The 18,910-nt window shown below is 34.5% G+C and overlaps 1 protein-coding gene and 1 long non-coding RNA gene across 2 annotated transcripts in view; one reads left to right on the forward strand and one right to left on the reverse strand.

The window, feature by feature from the left end:
* Positions 1–1,463: 1,463 nt before the first annotated feature.
* The window catches only part of WDR35 (WD repeat domain 35), a 33,425-nt gene continuing 15,978 nt past the window's right edge, over positions 1,464–18,910 (forward strand). The window contains exons 1-13 of the mRNA XM_034432156.3: positions 1,464–2,312; positions 5,334–5,451; positions 7,221–7,292; positions 10,096–10,188; positions 10,851–10,979; positions 12,204–12,334; positions 12,850–13,015; positions 13,865–14,010; positions 15,015–15,140; positions 15,524–15,709; positions 17,395–17,455; positions 18,061–18,205; positions 18,638–18,707. Of these exons, the coding sequence (XP_034288047.2) occupies positions 2,289–2,312; positions 5,334–5,451; positions 7,221–7,292; positions 10,096–10,188; positions 10,851–10,979; positions 12,204–12,334; positions 12,850–13,015; positions 13,865–14,010; positions 15,015–15,140; positions 15,524–15,709; positions 17,395–17,455; positions 18,061–18,205; positions 18,638–18,707 (1,467 nt within the window). The 5' untranslated portion in view covers positions 1,464–2,288. The remainder of the gene's footprint in view (positions 2,313–5,333; positions 5,452–7,220; positions 7,293–10,095; positions 10,189–10,850; positions 10,980–12,203; positions 12,335–12,849; positions 13,016–13,864; positions 14,011–15,014; positions 15,141–15,523; positions 15,710–17,394; positions 17,456–18,060; positions 18,206–18,637; positions 18,708–18,910) is intronic.
* Positions 7,023–7,767, reverse strand: LOC117674258 (uncharacterized). The gene is made up of 2 exons (XR_004593784.1): positions 7,707–7,767; positions 7,023–7,100 (listed from the first exon to the last, which is right to left on the reverse strand). It is a non-coding gene; the product is annotated as an uncharacterized LOC117674258 (long non-coding RNA).

The following is an 18,910-nucleotide window of genomic DNA, read 5'->3' on the forward strand; positions in this document are numbered from 1 at the left end:
CATGTTCATGCTTTAGTTAGGTACAACTAGGTTAAAGTCCTAGATAAACCTATATTTCTTGGTAGGGCAATAAATTCAATTTTCTGCATATTTGATAATTGCATGCATTCAAAAAATAAATGATTTATTATAAATAAGGGAGCAAAATGTCTGATCTTCTATATTAGACATTTTAAGAGTCACATTGACATCAATGGGTTATTATTTTATAGTAATTAAAAGTTGTTTATAAATAACTGGACTTCAGTTAAGTCTCAATTTATCATCTAGACCCTAAACAAATCAAGTCATGCTTAACTGAACATGTGAGAACTAGCCAAAATTCAATTCAATTCAACTTTGAGATGTGAAGGATTCAAAGGGCTTCAAATGAAAGAATTCTTTATAAAAGCACCTTTGTATATTTTTGTTTATAATATTCCATTGAGCTGGAAAAAATAAGAGTGGGAAACAAAAGGATTCAGAATTCCAGATTTTTAAAAAAAATCTTGAAGTACATTTGGCTTTTATAGCTGAATAGAATCAGGGATGTTTGTATGCAAAATTGCATCCCCACTCAAAAAAAAAAAAAAAATCAACTCTTAACATGCAAACTGAATAACAACCAGATTCAATCTGATCCCCAGACCGTTCTTTTTTCTTTCTGTCTTTCTCCTAAAGGCTTTTCTTGCTAGCTTCCTTTAATCCTTGATATTGTCAGGTTTCCCTAATAATCACTACTGAAAATGACCAACAAGTGTCTTTGAATTCATTAGTTTAGTTTAGTTTAGTTTGTCATTGCACCTCGTACAACGAAATTAAATGCCATCTTCAGTGTACATTATAATTATAAAAATAAAACACAAACACACATCCTTCACATTCTATACAATTGAATTGAAAACTGATATTGCATTAATATTGCACTATAGAATTCAATATAGTTACTGCCCCGGGATAGCAGCTGTTTGTGAACCAGCCAAATACTCTGTTCAAAGAAAATATATTGTATGTTTGTATGTGTGTTTGTCTAAAAAATAAAAAAAAAACTTTTTTTTTTAAAAAAAAGAATGTTTTGAACTTTCTTAAGGCAGAGGAAGCTATAAAGTTCTTCAAAAGAAAGGAGGGCAACCAATGATTCTCTGAGCAATGAGGTTAAGTAAGTGTAAGATTTATTAGGGGGTGGGGGTGAGTTATAGCATGGCAAATTTTTCAAATGAGAAAGCTGCTGGAAAAACCCCATTTTTAAAATATTCCTAAAAAGACCAGCAGTTCCGTCACTATGTAGGTGGTTTGCAAGGTCTAATACTAATCAAGTGAGATCAGGAAAGCAAAGCATGCCTTCTGAGATTCTGCTCTAACCGTGCAGAGGAAAGCACGTTTCTCTGTGATCACTACTATTTTTTCCCCAATTCCTGGAAACATGATCCATATTGGTTGCCTCCGTTTTTTCAATACTCAAGTCTAACCCTGGTGTTCCCACTGGGTCTCCCATTTACTTCCAAACCAGGGCTAACCTTTTCAAGATCAGCTTGGCGCTAAGGAAAAACAAACCGGGGGGGGGGGGTGTAGAGCTCAGAAGAGTTGGGGCAATGATGAATATGGGCTAATTAATATTATCCACCCATCCAAACTTTTCCTGTTGTTGGCTCAAAGCCTCAAACCAACAACATGACACTTTCCCTAATCAAGGTTCTGTTCCTCCAAATTTGGAATGAAGGTCAAAGAAAGAAGCGTTAGGGACAAAAAATTATGCACTCCTATCGAATTTCTGCCTCAGCTGTTTTTAAAAGATACTCAGAGCTTGAATAGGATTTGAGTCCAAAAATACAACTAGACTGAGAGTGGCCACCGCTGGAAAAACAACCGGGACTTGGGCGATATATAAATGTAATATTTATTCATCCTGCCCAATTCGCAGGAAACAAAGACTATTTCAAGGATCCGATCTTTTTATTTTCGGCGCTTCTCTTTTCGTTATAGCTCAAAAGCGTTTAGCTTCCAAGGAAAGGATAATAAAAGACACCGAAAACCCCGCTCTTTCCCTTCCCCCAGCGGAGAACAATCCACTAGAACGGCGGTTGAGAAGGCCGCTAACGGTCCAAAGGGACCAGACCTTCCATTTCCCTTAACCCGGAAGCGTTGCGATTCGCCTATTGTGCTTCCGGTTTAGGGTCGGTTGCCACGGCGGCCGCGCTCCGGCGCCCGTTGTTGTCATGGAGACAGCAGCTCCGGCCAGTTGAAGCGCCTATCCCGCTGGCGCAGAGGACCAGGCGGCGGAGCGACAAGGAGCGATAAAAGCTGACAGGATGTTTGTCTACTTGAGCAAGAAGGTGGGATCGGTGCTTTTTCTGTGGTTTCTTCGCCTTCCCTCCTATCCCCGCCTCTTTTTGCAGGAAAAGTGCTCCAGCGTGCCTACCGTCCCTGTCCTAATATTCCTTTTTACTTACTCTTTTCATGTATTCAAATTATGTTGATACTTTTACCTGTAATATGATTATGATTAAAAGTTAGGTGTCTAAATCCGAAGGGGCCAATGGGATGCGCTCAGAATTTCTCCCTTAAATAACTTTTCTTAACGATTTCTTTCCAGTTTGGACTTCACTTTGTTGCTCTTATTTAATCTCTAAATTGCCTGAAATGTATTAATCCCAGTGCGGATTAAAAGGCAGTGAGGAGAAGGGATTTGCAAGAGTTTGTGCTTCCAGTCGGAACCTTGCCTCTTTATATACAGGTAGTCCTCAACTTACAACAGTTCATTTAGTGACCGTTCCAAGTTGCAACAGCACTGAAAAAAAAGTGAATTTAGAACCGTTTTTCACAGTTACGAGCATTGCAGCGTCCCCGTAAATCATGGGATCAAAATTCAGATGCTTGGCAACTGGTTCATATTTAGGACTGTTGCTGTGTCCCAAGGTTCAGTGATCCCCTTTTGTGACCTTCTGACGAGCAAAGTCAATGGGGAAACCAGATTCACTTAACTACCAGGTTACTAACTTATCAATAATTCAATTAACAGTGGCAAGAAAGGTTGTAAAATGGGGCAAAACTCACTTTAACAAATGTCTCACTTAACAACAAAAATTTTGGCTTCCATTATGGTCATAAACAAGGACTACCTGTAGAAATATTCATACTTCTAAACTGTATATTGTCATATTTTTGTAGCTGGGTATTTGGATCCATATCCTTGACAATAAGTGAAACCTTCACAGTATTTATAGATGTGAACGTATTCTTTTTATATGTGTGAATGAACTATATGTTTCTCCTATATTTTTACCAAAGTGTTCACTGTGGCGTCTCTACCCCAATTTTATTTTCACAACAATGTGTAACGTAACCTATGTTGGCGCATGTGTATGCCTATGGAGAGAATAGATATGTGTGTGTATTATATATATTATTCCCCAATATTTCAATTTCATGATTCTTGTAGGGGGAAAACATTCTACAACATTTCCTTCAAATATTTGTTGTTTCTCTTTGTTGATGTCAATTTATGGCATGACAACTAATTTCACAGCATTATTAATTCATTGTACTACTGTTTATGAGCATTATAAGATCAGTTATAACTAGAATTCGAAGAGACTTAGCAAATTTCATGGGGGTGGAGGAAATAGTCTTGCCCATAAAAATTGGGCACCTGAGTTGGCATAGAGCTGGAAAGAACCTAGTTCCTGAATTTGAGAATGCCCAATACTTTTGCAAATACTTTCACACACATACACCCAACAATATGAACCACAAGTACTTCAGGCAAAAAGCATATATTAAATAGGGGTCAAGTCTTTATATAAGGTACAGAAACAAATTTGATATATGTGATGCATCAGAAAGCAACAGATCAAAGAAATGATATAAAGTCTTTGTTTTGTTAGATTTGTGAAAAGACCCTCTTAAACTATGTTGCATCTCCTCGTTTCCCACTAGAGTTTGTTTCTGTAACACTTTCTACTTTAATCAAGGACTTTGGAATATAGCCTTATCCTTTCCTCAAAGAAAGTGGCTTTAATTTATAAAAAACTTGAAAGCAGACATAAATGCCTTCTAAAATGCTAATATCTTTATTAAAATATTACTGAGAAAGCCTAAAATTATATTTGGTAATTTCTATTTACAGTAACTGTGAGAGGGACCTTGGAGTCCTAGTGGATGATCACTTAAATATGAGCCAGCAGTGTGCGACAGCAGCCAAAAAAGTTAATACAATCCTTGGTTATATAAATAGAGGCATAGAATCAAAATCACATGAAGTATTAATACTGTTTTATAAATCCTTAGTAAGACCACACCTGGAATATTGCATCCAGTTTTGGTCACCACATTACAAAAATATGTTGAGACTTTGGAAAAGGTGCAAAGAAGAGCAACTAAGACAATTAAAGGCTTGGAAACAAATATATATGAAGAAAGGTTGCAAGAATTGGATATGGCTAGCCTAGAGAAAAGAAGGACTAGGGGTGACATGACATGATAGCAGTATTCCAGTATTGGAGGTGCTGCCACAAAGAAGAGAGGGTCAACTTACTTTCCAAAGTATCAGAAGGCAAGACGAAACAATGGATGGAAACTAATCAAGGAGAGAAGCAAGCTGGAATTAAGGAGAAACTTCCAAACAGTGAGGAACAGCTTCCCTTCAGAAATTGTAGGTGCTTCATCACTGGAGGCTTTTAAGAAGAGAGTGGACAACCACCTAATCTGAAATGGTATAGGGTCTCCTGCTTGAGCAGCAGGTTGGATTAGAAAACCTTCCAGCTCTATTCTGATTGATTAATTGATATAATATTATTATACAATATTATATGGCATAATAATATGGAATGTTATGGATAATTATTATTATATTATTATATATGGAATAAGTTATTCCATATAGCAACAGTACTCAAACAATTTGGTCTCATTCTTAAAAATGATTGGGTACAGAAAAAGTTTATGTGGGTTAAATCTATCAATATTTTTCTATATTAAAAATTAAAACAGAGAAATTTTAAAATATTGATTTTATTTTGCAGATATTTTCAGAACTGCCATACCTTACTTCCTTGCCGGTCAAGAAACTTTTCTGATTTCGATGTAAAATTATCTATTGTGTCAAATATTTCTATTTTTAGATATGCTGCATGAAAGAGTTGCATAGTTTAAAAGCATAGGACCTCTGGAAATTGTTAATAAGTGTTGCAGGCTTGTTATTTGTATATGTATTCCATAAAATATTTTGTATCTAAAAATTCTGTATATGCCAGCTTTGATTTGAGTTAAATTAATTGCTGGAACAATTCACAATTAGAGTCCAGTTTCGGTGTTGTTATTGCTTTCATTTTATTAAAAAAATGTATTTATTTCAGATTACAATTCCTGGTAATGTTAGACTTAGATCTATTTGTTGGAGCAAAGACCAAGGTTATATAGCCTGTGGAGGTGAAGATGGTCTACTGAAAGTTTTAAAGTTAGAAATAAAAACAGGTAAATGACATTTGTATCAATATAAATTTGTTGACAACCTAGGACATAAAGTGATTTTTTTTCTTTTTTGCTGTGTTGTAACTTATTCATCTTGTTCTCTCCATGCATTGCTCACATTATTTGTTCTAGGACAATCTCACAATCTGTGTTATACTCTCATCTTCCAATATTTTGGACCCTTACTATAACTACTGTAACCTGAACAATATAAAGTGTATTTGAGACACATTTTGTTGAGACGGATTTTATTAAAATTCCATATACTGTATATTTACATAACAGAGTTAGGTAATTTGCAGTTTTCCTATTCATATAGAGTACAGGTAGTCTCCACTTCAGGTCTGTTCTGTATCTATTGAATGTGCCAAAAAAATGGAATTGTGACAGATCATTATGACCATTGCAGCACCCCTGCAATCACATGATAAAAAATTTGAGCCAAACCGCATTTGTGATCACACATACCCGTCACTTCTGTCACTTCTGCCACTTCCCCCAGCAGATGATCATCTTTACCTGCCTCTCTCTGCTGGTCTCCCCATCCTGGCCATGCATCGGGTGGGGGGGACACTATAGCGCTGGTGCTAATTGCACCATCACACAATCTCATTCACCCAACAATGCACTCCCAAACCTACTATGCCTAGCCAACCACCTGTTCACTGTCACACACCATCTTCCACCCAGCAGTAGCCATTTCCTGCCTCTTGCAAATCACATGGGACTTGCAACTTCCTGTTGGCTTCCCCACTGATTTTGGTCATTGGAAGACCAAAACTATGACCACATCACTTAGTAGCAGAAATTCCAGTCCTTATTTGCGTTGTTAACTGAAGACTACTTATATGCAAAATTACCTCAATGATGAAAGCCCAGAATATGAAGTATTCAATATCAAAGGTATGAATAAAGGATATATCTTTTCTAGGTTACAGAAAAGGTCTTTTGAGGTCTTTTCATGCAAAGCCTAATAAGATCTTAATATAATTGATAACAAGGAATATGTTATTTTATAGATCTTAATTGTTGTGGGCATTTTTTTTATCCTTTTTATCCTTTGGTGCTAGGCAGGATTTCAGACATAATTATCTAATTATTTTAGTAATATGGAATGAACTTATAGTTTATAATTCCATTCAGTGATTTATATTGTGCTGATTCTGATTCTTGATATCAACTTTTAGCTTAAGTTTAGTAGTGATTTACAATTAAGTAATGATATATTACAAAACTATAGCTTCCACAAAGTTTTAAAATTTCTGGTTTATTCATTTGTATTACATTTTTTATTCTTTTTCATGTTCTCTTTTGTACTTTATAAGTACTAATGTGAAATATATATTTTTCTTTAAAATGTTCAATCGAAGAATTTAAAATCAGGAAACTCTTTCCCCCTCCCATTTATGTGAAGTCACAATATCTTGATTGCTTGCCATCAGTTGATGAAAATAAATACATAAATGAAATAAATATATAAATGAAATACATAAATGAAAGGTCCACACATAAAGGCCTGATTAAATTAATTTATTGCTAAAACGTTTTTAAAAAATACAAAGAGAAGTTGGATTTGGGATTTCAACTTCTTTTTAATGAGCAAAAGAGGAAATTCAGTTCCTTTGGAATTCATGCTTGTCCTTCATCAGTTTCTGCAGAACATACAAAGGTTAAATATTATTAATTGAAAGGGGGCACCATTTAGGGAAAAAGCAAGATAGTAAAAATTATAAATGCTGTTTATTTAGGATGTGTGCTTTTTTGGGTTTTAGATGAAGCCAAATTAAAAGGACTTGCTGCACCTAGCAATCTCTCAATGAATCAGACACTTGAGGGCCACACAGGTAAGAGTTATTACTAAAATAAAATTGCTTTTTGACTAATTTGTTCAGAAAACGATATAGTTTCAGTGATGAACTTTCCATTTCTTCTAGATAAATTCCAATGAATTTCTTGGAATATCATTTTGAATTGACACGCTTAGAAATAAAATAATAATAATATGGAAATATCTATTGCTATATATAAAATAAAACAAAATGCTTTCGGGGCTATTTGATATATATGTATGAGGATATAAAGTAGAAATATGCCTGTACCTCAGCTCTCATTGTATACTGAAAATTTTCTCCTTGCAACTTCAAAATAGCCTGTATGTGGTTCAGAATATATTTACACAGTGTGCAAGAATAATCAGAACAAAATGCCAGAAGTGCTAGCAGTAAGAAATTGATTGTTTGCACATTTGATACAATTACCTTCAAGTTCCTCTAAAAGGACTGGGACAATACAAGGAAATCTTTGCCTTTCCAAAGCTTTCAATGCCAGCTGAGATATTGATTGTAGAAATAGCCTTCTGTAGCCTCTGGTGTTAGAAGGTTCGACAATGGGGGGAAGCCCCGCTGTACCCAGGCAGCACAACTCTGTAGGTGAAAAGGAAGTATCAGAGGTTACCCTGTTGACAACAGCACAAGATTTTGAAAGGGGGCATTTCAAAAGACGGAAGAAGGTGGTTGTTTCAAAAGTCACGACGCTTCCCTTAAATGACAAAATACATCGATGGTTGGAATTTAGCAAGCCATTTTCAGGAGCAACAGATACTCGCAGTTGCTCTGAGATTGCTGAAGCAGAGGAAAGCATATCATTTGGAGGCATGCGTACAAGCTATGAAATTTTTGTGCCTTCAAGTTAATTCTTTCCAGCTGAAAAATCTTCAGAGAGTATAAGACGCTGTGTACTATTGAAGCTTGACATTGTCAAGGAAGGTAGGATGTTTAGAACATAAATTGTTCTGTAATATCCTAAAAATTACTGGTTTCCTGGTTTGTAGTTTACACTATCCTGTAAACAGCCTTCATGGTAGAGATTTTAAATAACTGATCCAGAAAAATTACTGTAATTTCTGTAGGTGAAAAAAGCTCCAAGTCAGATATTTAAATTACTCTTAAGAACAATATCATGGGCAACAAAAAAAACAGCAAAGTATATACCAGGGCAAGTGGGTGGGTTGATGAAGGTAGTTGTGTAATGATACTGTAAGGTAGTCTGTTGTTTTTATTTATTTACTTTTTTTCTGCCTTTATTGTTTTTAGAAATAACTCAAGGCAGTGAACATATTCCACATACCTTCCTCCTCCTATTTTATCCACAACAATAACACTGTGAGGTAGGGCTGAAGTGAACGACTGGCCCAAAGTCACCCAGCTAGCTTTCATGGCTATGACAGGACTTGAACTCACAATCTCCTGCTTTCTAGCCTGGTGCCTTAACCACTAGACCAAACTGGCTCTCCACTTAGATGTTAGAATGAAATTAAACTTCACAAGGGTTAAATTAACAAAAGGAACTCCTTTGTGTTAGGCAGTAAGGAAAAAGTGATAAGCCTGGTTCTTAAGGAAGGTAGTGCTAAGATTGTGTCTTCAAAAGAGAAAATTTGGAATATCCAATTCTTGTTTTGATTCAGCCTTATTATATAGATATTATGCTCAACCTGAGACAAGTAGCTCAACTGATGTTAGGAGCAGGTGAGGGACATTTATGTAAATTTCTTTAAGGCAGTGGAGATTTTTGTTAATGGAAGGAAATTTCTAGTCTCCAAAATCTGATTCTATAAAATTATTCAGATATTTTTATAAACATATCCACACATATATTTGTATATGTATGAATCAGTTCACAATCCTATTATAATGAATGTAAAATTATTTTTTTGTTAAATTTATTTGCCGCCCATCTTGCTCTAGGGCTACTCTAGGGGGCTTACAACAAAATGGGGGAAATGATTAAGGATGTAAACAGAACAATAACAAAACAATGAAACAAAAATAAACAATGAAAATATAATAATATGAATTAAAAGATGGGCAGAGGGAGAGGAAGAAGTTCAGGGCAGGAGGTGGGGTCAGCTAATTAGTCCAGTAGCTACCTCCAGTGGGGTATCCCCTATTGGGTTCCCAGGCCAGGTCTTGCCCTTGCAAAAGGATAGAATGGTGGGGGCAGACCTCATGCTGGGAGCAGGAGATTCCAGAGGGTTAGCACTATAGCAGGAAAAGGTTCTTCTCCTGGATCCTGTTAGTCGGAGTTCCTTGACCAACAGGATTGTTAACAGCCCTCCTCTGCTGATACGAATGGGTCGAGCTTGTCTTAGTGGGATAAGACAGTTCATCAGGCAATCTGACTCCATACCAGGGAGGACTTTAAAGGTCATAACTAACAGCTTGAACTATCTTGAACATAAGCATACTGGCAGCCAGTACAGCTCACGAAGCAATGACGTAACAAAGACTGCTAGTGCTGCCACACTTTGTATTAATTGAAACTTCTGAATACATTTGAAGGGTAGCCCGATGTAAAGCACTTCACAGTAAGCCAGACGAGAGATGAACTAGGGCTTGAGTGACCAAGCACAGGGAGTTCTGAACCAGGAAAGTCTGAGGCTGGTACACAAACTGAAGCTGTGCAAAGAAAGGGTCTCCTAGCCACAACTGCCACCTGTTCGCAAGTTCAGGAGAATCTCTTAAATTGCAAACTGGGTCTGAATGGGTCTTTATATATGATGCTTATTTTTCATAGAAAGCTCATTACTTTTTTCCCAATCATCTTCTTGTTACTAGTGTAATTCAATAGTATTGTTATACAATTTTCTAGGTGCTGTGCAAGTAGTGACTTGGAATGAACAGTATCAAAAGCTAACTAGTAGTGACGAGCACGGACTTATTATAGTGTGGATGCTGTATAAAGGTAGGTAACTTGCTGGAAAATGGCTATTATATATTTGTGGCATTTCAATTCTTAGTTTGCTCAGAGATTTCTACAGTATTCCTTTGTATCTTTGCAGGCTAAAAGGTTCTAAAAAGAATTATTTATTCCAAAAATATTAATATGATAATTTATTCTAAAAGATTTATTTTTAAATTAATATCATGTTGGTATTCTTCCCTCCATCTAGATATATTGCTTTGGTCCCATGTTGTGTTAATCCTAGTATATTTGGGGATCTTATTCAGTTTCCCAGCATCTGAGGCTATGGATTAGGAGCAAAGTGTGAAAAACTACAGACACCTAGATGAAATCTAGAGCTGTATGAGCTTTTTAAGAAAATCCGAAACACATAAACAAAAATATGTTATTACATACATGTCAAAACTTCCTTTTGCTCCGGGAATGGAAGAGCAGTTTTTAAGAGCACCTTCCTTGCCACCTCCAGCTCCAGCTCTCAGCGTTGGCATGCTCTTCAGAGCAACTTCAGAGCAGTGACACAATAACCATGAATCAATGTCCAGCTCAATAGAAGTTACTGAGTTTGCAAATAATCCCTTTTGGATTACTTTCATCAAGAACAGTTCAGATGAAAAATAGGAGTGTGGAAGATATGGATGATTTCTTTTCCCCTTTGGCTTTAGGTGCTTGGTATGAGGAGATGATCAATAATAGAAATAAATCTGTGGTTAGAAGCATGAGATGGAATGCTGATGGGCAGAAAATTTGCATCATATATGAAGATGGTGCTGTAATTGTTGGTTCTGTGGACGGTAAAGTATTACTTATGCTAATAGTATATGCAGTTTTTTAAAAGGTTTAATAACTCATATAGTGTTAGTTTCCTTCAGAAATCATTCCCTTGCACATTCGTCCCATTAGCTCCAGAGCTGAAGAAACTTCTTGGATGAGAAACGAAATGTCTTCAAAGAAAAACCAGAAAGTTGCCTCTTGAAGAATCATCTTTGGACAACCATGAATTGGATGACTGAGAATTTCCATAGACATTCAGCTGAATGCATTTAAGATCTTTCCAGTAACTCTAATTTTCAGATTATGTAGGATTCAAAATTTATTTCAACTGTGCAGTTTTTCTGTTCAATATACAAAGCTGAGGGAGGGAACCCCAAAAAGTGTAGGGGACATGAATGTTCATATGTCCTTGAGCAGTAGAGGTTAAATCATATATTCCCATATACCGCCTCAAACATTTCCATTCCAAGAAAAGTTACCATCACTGGAGTGATTGCTCTCCAAAAAGAATATGCCACTATTTTTCAATAACTTAGATTCACTGGGCAATATCTAACCACGGAGAAGATATTTTCTATATATTTTACTTTATCATTTGTTTCCCTATTAAAGGAAACATTTGAAATTAAGTCACATTTAAGTTTTGCTTTCCCAGTACATTAATATCATTTCTAAATAACCAATTAGCTTTATTAGAATATAGATAGGCATATATGTTAATGTATAATTATGGGGATGTACAATACCAGGAAAACAATAAAGCCAAAATAATATGATTTTATTACAATTCCATTTCCGTTTTTGATATATATTCTTAAAGCAGTTAATGTCCTAATTCAGTTAATCTCCTAATTTAGTCAGTGTGAAAGGAACAGTTGTATTCCAAGAATGGAACCTTCCTGTCTTCCACAATCCCTTATATTTTTTATACATTTAATGTTGAATGAAATGATCTGGAACAGAATGGTATGTAACAACACAGCACAAAAAGGAAACTGAAGACTGAAGAAAACTTATCAACAGAAAGAATCACATATTTGGATCAAAGTTTATATATTCAAGAATATATATATGAGTAATTTTGAAAAGGTAGAACTTAGAGGGATGCATTGATAAAAAAAGAAATAAAGCTTTCATTCCTGTTTAAAAGATAAAATTATTTGCAAATTTCCATTTTTAATATTTTCAGTTTTGAACGTTTTGTTCTAGTTGTGAGATGCATTGAATTTATTTTCCTTTAAAAGGAAATCGTATTTGGGGAAAGGATTTAAAAGTACAACTTCACCATGTTGCATGGTCTCCAGATGGTAGAACTCTACTCTTTGGAATGGCCAATGGAGAAATACACATTTATGACAAAAATGGGACTTTTATGGTAAGTTTAGAGATATATTCTACTAAGTAGTCACCTTTTGAATACCTTAGTATCCAGTTGTTAGAAATGTTTTTCTAAGCATTCCAGCCCAATCTACAGTGATAGAATATAAAATCATGATTTTTAAATCTGCAGTTGCAGAGTTTAAAAAGATTTTTCCAATCATCACAGGGATTTAAAGTAATATATTATACTATTTAATATAGCACAACACAGGCTGATAATTAGCCTATTTGTGAAGTTGATTTAATATTTTATATATATATATATATATATATATATATATATATATATATATATATATATATATATATTCAATTCACTTTTTAAAAGAACATTGTGATTTACATATTAATATTAAGCTGATTGTATTGTTATGTGGTTCAGGTTTCTTCACTTACTTGCGAGTAAGCTCAGTTAAACGTTTGTTAGTTAAATAGGGTTTCAGCCTATCATACAATAATTAGATTTGTGAAAATATATATTTACCTGTGTATATTGAATTACTATTATAGATGAAAATGAAAATGAACTGTTTGGTGAATGTAACTGGAGCATTCAGCATTGCAGGAATCCATTGGTACCCAGGAACAGAAGGCTATGTAGAACCAGATTGTCCTTGCCTTGCCATTTGTTTTGACAATGGAAGATGCCAAATAATGAGACATGAGAATGATCAAAGTAAGCATACCTTGTGGTAAGAGTTGTAAAGAAGTACCATAAGTTTAATTGCCTAAAGATGGCTGAGAAAATATCTAAAGACCCCTCACATTCTCGACATAAACTTCTCCCCTCAGGACGCCTCTTTAGGCCATTGCATGCTAAAACAACTTGGCACAAAAATATTTTCCCCCCATGTTATCATTCTGTTAAACACCTAACTCCCAGAGCACTGTCTTATGTCTAAAGAAATTTACCCACGTAGTAGGGCTGCATTGCTATTATCCTGTATTGCTATGAAAGAGCCATGGTGAGGCAGTGATTGGAATGCAACATTTTAGGCTAATTCTGCTGACTGCAGGCTGCCAGCAGTTTGGCAGTTTGATTCTCACCAGGCTCAAGGTTGACTCAGCCTTCCATCCTTCCGAGGTCAGTAAAATGAGGACCCAGATTGTTGGGGGCAATATGCTGATTCTGTAAACTGCTTAGAGAGGGCTGTAAAGCACTGTAAAGCATTATATAAGTCTAAGTGCTATTGCTATTGTTATCCTTCTCATCCTTTTCATTTTTTCATCTTTTCCTATTAGTATTTTATGATTTATCCCTTGTTTGTATCTTATTATTTATGATTGCGTCTTATAATTTATGATCTATGACTTATCATTTTGCTGTTTGTACGTGCACTGAGAGATTATGCTCTGGAGACAAATTTCTTGTGTGTCCAATCACACTTGGCTATAAAGAATATTCCATTCCATTTCCATATTCCATTCAAGGGATAAATATTATAATAAGAATTATCTTTCCATTAATATATTTGTATATGCTCTATATATCAGTATTTGTTTCTTTATTTAAAACAATAACCAGATCCTGTCTTAATTGATGCTGCTCTGAGTGTTGTGAGCATCCAATGGAACCACTGTGGCAACGTGCTGGCTATTGCAGGTGTCCAGAAGATACCTGTGCAAGATAAAGATATAAATGTTGTGCAGTTCTATTCTCCATTTGGTGAGGTAAAAATTATGGATTTTGTGGATTTTCCTATTTCTATATTCAGTGTACAATAAAAGAACCAAATATTGATAGTTGAAAAACCAAAATGTTCAAACCGTGCTCCATGAAAGTGAGAAATGATAGGGTAAAGGCAGAGAAATATTCCTGAAACTTAACTTGCCACACTACCAATTTTCGTCTGTAACATCTGGGGTAACCAGTCCAAAAGACTTACAGACTGCCTTTTGTAACTTGTGTACACAAAATGTGGATGAAAAAAACCCTCCTTTTAATATTCAAGTGATAACTGATGTTCAACAAGTTTGGCAGAAAAACAAATAGGACAGAGTTTTCCAAAAGTCAAAAAATTGAATGCTTATACTGTAAAATGTGCTGTGAAGATTAGCAATATTGTAAGATTGAGGTGGAGACTATTCTGAATCTTTCTGCCAATTTATATAACATACAGTACTTATCCTTATAGGTGAACTGAATGAATGGACAGAAAGAATTTGATTTATAATTGAGTTGTAGTGATTGTGAAGATATTATGAATGACTTGTATCCTCTAACATTAGCATTTCTAATGTTTTGTTTAAAATAGTTACAGTTGTTTTTACTGTGGAGTGCTTATCTAATTCCAATGTATATGTGATTTTCTCAATCATTTTCACATGATTGAGATGATATTTTTGTCATCTGGGTTTCTTTGCATTTATTCAAACCTGTTAATATCTGATTTTTTTTACAGCCAGAGGCTCTATAATTAATATTCAAAACAGTAAGGTTTACATTGGAAGTAGTCAACTTTCAAGTAATTTATTCACATAAATATGTAACATTATTAGGAGATACAATTTTTTAAAATTTAAGAATGAAGACAAATATTTTTCAAGATTTTTCTTAGCTCATTTAACCTCTTTCTGTAACTTCCAAAAAAAATATTCAATATGCTACTTATTTATTTCTATTTTCAAAATACTTCTAATAGTATGCGACTAATTTATGGTTGATGTCATTTCAGCATTTGCGTACATTAAAGATTCCAGGGAAACAAGTATCGGCTTTATCTTGGGAAGGAGGCGGTTTAAAAATAGCATTAGCTGTTGATCAGTGTATTTATTTTGCAAATATTCGACCAGACTACAAGGTAAGGAACATGTTAAAATATTATCAGATCCTGAACAGGTTTTAATTGAGCATCTACTTGCTACTGTATTGCTTAATATGTTTTTGGGTGGGTTTTTGGTATATTATAGTTCACTAGTTATGATTATTTTTATTATTATAAATTCTATTCCAATTATTGGAATTGTGATTCAGAACATCAGTTTGGGGTGTGTGTGATAGGGTGTTTCCTTCAAGACCCCTATACTATTCTAACAAACAATTATCTGAAGCGTTCAAAATTTTAAATGGGATTAATTATCGGTATGAGAAAGATATTTGTCAATGTTAACTTTATAAATACATTTCTACCTACTGTTTTGCAACGTTATTGAGGAATTTTAATAATATTTTTTTTGTTAACAGTGGGGTTATTGCACGAACACAGTAGTGTATGCATATACCCGACCTGACCGTCCAGAATATTGTGTTGTCTTTTGGGATATAAAAAATAATGAAAAGTATTTGAAATTTGTCAAGAGTTTAATCTCCATAACAACCTGTGGAGATTTCTGCATTCTGGCTACTAAAGCTGATGAAAATCAACTACAGGTATTATTCCTTATTTTATAACCTTATCTGTTAGTCTTTCTTGATCTATAATTGAATTAATATTAAATTCTATATTATTCCTAGTATAACAGAACATATGAATTGGAAAGAATATTATAGGTTACCTAGTCTAATCCTCTGCTCAGTATAGAAATCGCCTAAACCATCTCTTGATAAGTGCCCATCCTGCCCGATTTTCTCCAGCAAAGAGTGTACCACTCTTCTAGGCAAATTGTTCTGTTGCATAATAGCACTTACCATTTGGAAATTCCTCCTAGTGTTCAGCTTGTACTACTTTTGATTTCAATGAAGTACAAGTCCATTCCTTCTGTACCTGACATCATTTTAGAAATTTGCAAATTTTTACCACATACAATAGCATCTACTTCAGAAATCGAAATGATTCAGGCAAGAATGTTCTGCTATACTTAGCTATAACAGCTACTGCTTTATCTTCTGAAAAAAAAATCATTTCTCATATCTCTTGTACAATGCTTACAAAGGAGGAGGATGAAACAGAATCCGTTGGTGGAATGGTAAAACAATTCTTTTTAAATGTTGCCTTAATTGATATATAATAATACATCTATCAAAATAGCATTTTCTTACAATGCAATTAGTATAAATCATACCTCAGTTCATTATAATTTCTGGAATTGTCTTTTCTTGATTCACAGATATTGCTAGATGAGAAAAATGACTATCTACTCACATAGGGTGAAATGGGTCGAAATGCATATATCTACACAACTGTCTTTAGTTCTCTGGAAAAAAATGTTTATTTTATGTTTGTTTTATTTTAATTCTTCAGAACAGATATTCTAGTCTGGTTCATGATAGATATTCTAAATAATAAAAAATAGTAAAACAAAAAAGAAGCAAAGCACAAAGTAATATAAAAATCAGAAAGACATGATTTTTAGACCATGAATTCTACTCCCACTTTAGCCGTGAAAGCCAGCTGGGTGATCTTGGACCAGTAACTAGCTCTCAGCCCAACCTACCTCACAGGGTTGTTGCTGTGGGGTAAATAGGAGATTTATGGGAACGTGGGCACATATGGGGAGACTTAAAGGATCAGAAAGGACTAAATAAGATGAAGATCAAGACCCTAGTGACCTGTATCAAGGTGGACTGGTAAACTGATGTTAACTCTGTCCAGAATAAATTGAAACACGAGGTACAATGGGGAGGAAGAAGGGGCTAGAGGCCTCTAGTGAGGAAATCTTGAAATTAACACAGTCTTGAAAAAACCTCCACTTTGTAAGATTGTCATATTTTATGTGATTTCATTTTTCTCACTTGAGATTTTGTACTTCTTTTGATTATGAATGATAAAATTGGGGGGGGGGGGACTTTGTATTGTGCAAGAATATATACTATATATTGTTGTACAAAGGAAGAGGCTGATAGCTTTCTTTACATAATACTGGTGCTTCTATTTATGAAAAGGAGTCTTTTAAACTCTTATGTTTATTTTTTAAGTTGAAAAGCCTTTAATGTAATATTAATAAAGTATAGGTATTGCTGCTTTTTTCTTCTCCAGTGAATTAAAAATATATTTATATTTTCAAATAATAAATTGTTCACTTTGTTCTTTATGTAATCCACACAGATTCTTGGCTTATATTGGAGAGGGTTGGATTTCTCTTGTAATAATTGCATGTGTTTTTATTTTTCTCTAGTATGTACTTGTGCTTTGTAATTCCATTGGTACACCCTTGGATCCAAAATATATAGATATTGGTAAGCAAATATTTAAAGTATATCTGTATATGTTTGTATGAACATTATTCTCAGTCTGCTGTCCTCATTGACAGTAGTTGTTTGGTAGACTTTTTGTTGCAAGTTACAAGTTGTTTTACTTAGGTTTTCTGATTTCTGCATTGTTTTTAAATATATTTCCCTAGACCCAGTTCCTAAATTGACACAGCATATGATATTCAGTGTAGAATAAGATAGATCAAATTATAATAATAAAGATGGACAATATTACATTCTTAGTGTCAATGTAGTCTGTAACAGAGAGACAGCCTCTTATATAACTAATATAATTTACATCACTAATCTTGTGAATTGGTGGATAAGATGTTTATTCTTCCAAACTACAACTCAGACTACAAAAATATTTATGCTTTTTAAAAGAACTTATACTGCCTAATATGTTTAATTAAGCCACATTTTGCAAAAAGCTATTCAATGTACTGCTCATTGTTCACATCTGATACTAGATGAATTTGCATCATTGATGGGCCTTTTCTAATTATTATTTATTTTATCTATTATTATGTATTTATGCCACCCATCTCCTTTGTATGGTGACTCTTTAATTTGTGTTTTTTGTGTAATAGCCCCACTGTTTGTTACAATGACTAAAACCCAGGTTATAGCAGCTTCAAAAGAAGCATTTTATATCTGGCAATACCGTGTAGACAAGAAGCTCACAGCAATGGAAATTAATCAGGTAGCACGGACCAGAAAAGAAGGCAAGGAAAGGTTTGTCCATTGGTTTTTTTACCTCTTTTTCCTGTGCTGTATATCTTACCACTTATGGTGATTTTATGACATTTGATTAATAATCTTAGCAAGAGAAAAAATACTTTCTAGGAGAAGGATTTAGAAAATCACACTCACATTGATGCCAAGAACTTGCATGACTGTGTCCATGTAGTCACCAAAAGAGCAAAAGCAATTTAAAGGAATGTTTATCTAAAAAGAATTAAAATGGCCATTTTATGAATAATTGCAAATACAATTGAAATAATTTGTTACTTGTAAATACCAGTAGATCTGTTTTGTAAAATGAAAGTATGCTGATTTTAGGAGTCACAATTGGAATTTAAAACTCTTATTTGAATAAGTTCTCCCAAATTGTTGTACACTTTTTCAGTGTGAACTTCAGTGCAATATTTGCTTGGTTTCTTTCAGGATTTACCATGTGGATGATAGTCCTTCTGGAGCAGGTGATGGAGCTCTTGACTATGCTAAGGTCCTACAAGTAAGTTCCCCTTTAAAACAGTAGCTGAATTCCAGGTGCCAAGTTTGTTTATGGGTTACTATTTCCATCTTAAAAATGAAGTCACCTTTCTTATTTAAACAGACATGTTCTGTGTTATAGCTCAGCAACATTTCTTAATGTTATTTCACCTATCCTAGTGGCTTGCTTTGCAACTTGTTCTAGAGAAATAAGTTGATTTTGTC

Source organism: Pantherophis guttatus, chromosome 1 (assembly GCF_059756535.1).
Source record: "Pantherophis guttatus breed Tessera chromosome 1, ASM5975653v1, whole genome shotgun sequence".
NCBI classification, from domain to species: Eukaryota; Metazoa; Chordata; class Lepidosauria; order Squamata; family Colubridae; genus Pantherophis; species Pantherophis guttatus.